The sequence below is a fragment of the Glandiceps talaboti genome, chromosome 8, assembly GCF_964340395.1.
Source record: "Glandiceps talaboti chromosome 8, keGlaTala1.1, whole genome shotgun sequence".
NCBI lineage: Eukaryota > Metazoa > Hemichordata > Enteropneusta > Spengelidae > Glandiceps > Glandiceps talaboti.
Window position 1 is genome coordinate 16,402,681 of NC_135556.1, and position 3,461 is coordinate 16,406,141.

The window sequence follows — 3,461 nt, forward strand, 5'->3', positions numbered from 1 at the left end:
TTCGGGGCGAGTTTTGAAATTATGAAATTTAATTTTACAAATGAGATTGTACATTACAATTTTAAGGGCAATATAATATATGTTTAACGTTTATAGATTGCCTAATGTTATCAACGTTACTTTCCCTGACATACTTTTAATTTCTAAGCTAATGGTGTTAAAAGAAATGCCATTATCACAGCCGGTAATTCTTCAGTTTAACTCTTGCAATTAAAGTTGTAAACTGTGTGACTGATACAGCAATATCAATGTAATATCTTTTGTTCATTATAATTACGTTTGCCCGTGAGAGTTTGACAGAATGCCACGTTATGATGGTTTCCCAGATTGTTAGCAAGATATCTCAAAACAGTTATGGATAGATTCAGACTAAAGTTTGGGAAAACGATAGCCTATATTGTTTTAGGTTGCAAATCGCTCCATGATATCACACTGACCTTCAGCTGGTGATATTTCTCACGAATAATACCAAAATCTCTTATAGGTAGTTCAACCTTTTGTAACCATGGAAACATTGGCGTACTATTATTTGTTGGGCACTATACAACTAGTGCATGGTAGTTCCACCTTTTGTAACCATGGTAACATTGGCGTACTATTATTTGTCGGGCACTATACAACTAGTGTATGGTAGGTCCACCTTTTGTAACCATGGTAACATTGGCGTACTATTATTTGTCGGGCACTATATATACAACTAGTGCATGGTAGTTCCACCTTTTGTAACCATGGTAATAATAACTCATCTGATGAGCGCTATGCCATCCAGTGTATGGTAATACCATTTTTAGTATAAGCACAGTAATGGCGTACTGTCATTTGCCATACACGAGTTTTAGTCTTTCTCCATCATGTTGTAAAACCGTTCATAAATCCAGTAGTCCTAATGATACAGAATGTCTTACGAGAAAGGCAATGTGACTCAGTTCCTTGAAATCGCTATTACATATAGTCACTATGTTTATAAGAATCCACTCTTACTCTCAAACCAGTTCACGTTATTTGTGATTTTCCATGATCTCTTCTCAGAAAATTCCTTATAAAAGTTTAGATTCAACTTCAGGGGGTGGATTGTCCTCCGATTGATTTCATCCGCTAGACATGCAAGAGCCAGTGGGTCGTCATCACCATAAAATTTGTTAGCAAACAGATGCGGTTGTCTCAGTAACCATGGCAACTCGGAACTTCCCAAGATACACACAGTTCGTATGAAATTTCTTGATTGGCATTCTTCGGTCAGGATGCTCGACTCCCAAATCTTAGCTCGGTTTATAATGTGATTGACTGGAGAATTCTTCGTGCCAGGTGCATAGGGGAGAACACTTAGTGATTGGTAGTAATGTTCATCTGGGCAATATGTATCATTCAACCACTGGTAGTAAGCTCTTGACGTGGGGTCTATCAGTAGAAACTTAACGAAGTCTCTTGTCAAGGCCACATGAAGTTCACCCTTGTAGATTTTGATATTACTTGGAACGGGCTCGGTTTTCTTAAGATTTGTAACCTCAATGCCCCTTTGTGGTGTTATTCGGAAATGCCAATTCTGACGGTATTTGTTCGACCGGCTGCCATCTTCTAATCGATAACTCATGACGTCATTGGTACTGTGAAACTGTCGTAAAATATCAACAATTTCACGATTTGTTTTCAGAGGGAATTCTTGGCCTGTCAGGTTAATGTAATATTTCCATTTTCTGTCTCGTTTCAGTAGTTCTCTTTGGCATACTCGTTCTGTTTCTAAAACGTAAATTGATGCCCAAACAACAGGCACTGATGCCGAAGCTATGAATACGTTATTAAAACAGCTAGCGATTTGATGAATGGCTAGGTGGAAATCTGTGCCTGAACGTTTATCAACATGGATACAGTAAGAATTCCACGGACGATAAATTGTTCGTAGAAGTAGTTCGACTTGATGTGTCGATTTGTACACCGAAATAGCAAACGACAGTGGAAATTCCTCTTCTGTGGTTGCCCAGACTTTGTTGTATCCTCGCGCTTGTCGAAATGATGTGCAATTTTGAGCCGATTTGATGAAATATGCGTCGCCTGGTAATCGGTCTGATAATTTCTTGTTGATGTCGTTGACTTGGATTTGGCTCAATTTCCCCCTTAAAAGCTCATCACATTGCTTTGAGATATTCACATCTTCGACACCACAGTTATCACATATATTATACTTCTTCGTATCTTCAAGATTTCTAGGACTGATTGCTCGTCCTCGCCAAATTTTCTTTTGCAAATGCGATATTCGAAGTATTTGTTGACTTAGAAACACTATCATTGCCGAGAAAATGACGAGTCCTAACACTCCTAAAAATATGTTTCTTAAGTTCTTTCGCTTCTTGGACGTTTGCGCCATCGTCAAATTATTGCATTGTACCAATACACCATTAGATGATCACTGCATTGTACATTGCATTTTACCAATATACCATTGTGTGATTATTGCATTGTACCACTACTACAGGGTAATCGTTACATTTTACCAATATACCACTGGGTGACCGTTGCATTGTATCAATATACCATTCGGTGATCGATGCCTTGCACCAATATACCACTGGGTGATCCTACAGAACCACTATACCACTTGATGATCACTGCGTTTAATATGCCAATATACGCACTACAGGATCTCTGCATGAAACAGCAAAGCAGAACGAAAAGTAAAAAAGCCAGGTCAGTTTCATGAACAAATAAATTAAAAACCCTTCACTTTCCATCCCAGTTTTGTAGTTATGTAATGTATGTAGATGTACATGCCTCCAACCGAACACATCTCAACATTCAATTGCAGACACAAATTCTACCACACGATGTGTGTGTGTATGTGTGCGTGTGTGACCGCCCGCCCATCCGTCTGTCTGCCTGCCTGCCTGTCTGTCTGTCTGTCTGTCTGTCTGTCTGTCTGTCTGTCTGTCTGTCTGTCTGTCTGTCTGCCTGTCTGTACTGTGCGTGTCTATGCATATGGAGGAGGGGTGACAAATCTCATTTAAAGCCCGATGAAGCGCAGTATACGTGTCAAGTTGAAAGTATTAAATCAACAAATCAGAAAGATCAGAAACATGTTAGTGTAAATAGTTTATCAAGTTTCGTTCTGTAAAAGTGACAACCTCTGCTTAAAGTTTCGTAGCCACATTTGGTGGAAATACATATTCCCTTACCCTTGAAAGGTAAATAAGATAAGATATTCATATGTTAATTGAATTTGCCACGTGATCTACTCAAAATAATAAATGGTTAGTTTTTGTACTAAAAGTAAATATGGCTGTCGTTAGTTACGGATCTAAGGACAACGCCCATATACAAATAGATAACAGTCACGTCATCTTTAAGTTAACATGTATCTACTTCAAAATTAATTCTATGACGTGATTAAGACGGAAAAGTCTACTAAGTTACAAAAATAGAATTGTCGAAATCGGCAAGGGAGACATATAGTAAGCCATTATAGTCAT

At 38.4% G+C, this 3,461-nt stretch overlaps 1 protein-coding gene across 1 annotated transcript; it reads right to left on the minus strand.

The window, feature by feature from the left end:
* Positions 1–961: 961 nt before the first annotated feature.
* On the minus strand, positions 962–2,362 carry LOC144439270 (beta-1,3-galactosyl-O-glycosyl-glycoprotein beta-1,6-N-acetylglucosaminyltransferase 4-like). The gene has a single exon (XM_078128544.1). The coding sequence runs from the start codon at positions 2,360–2,362 to the stop codon at positions 962–964; it is 1,401 nt and encodes a 466-aa protein (XP_077984670.1).
* Positions 2,363–3,461: the final 1,099 nt, after the last annotated feature.

Bases quoted from the DNA above. Each gene is read 5' to 3' on its own strand.
- LOC144439270 (XM_078128544.1), bottom strand. From the start codon at position 2,362: ATGGCGCAAACGTCCAAGAAGCGAAAGAACTTAAGAAACATATTTTTA.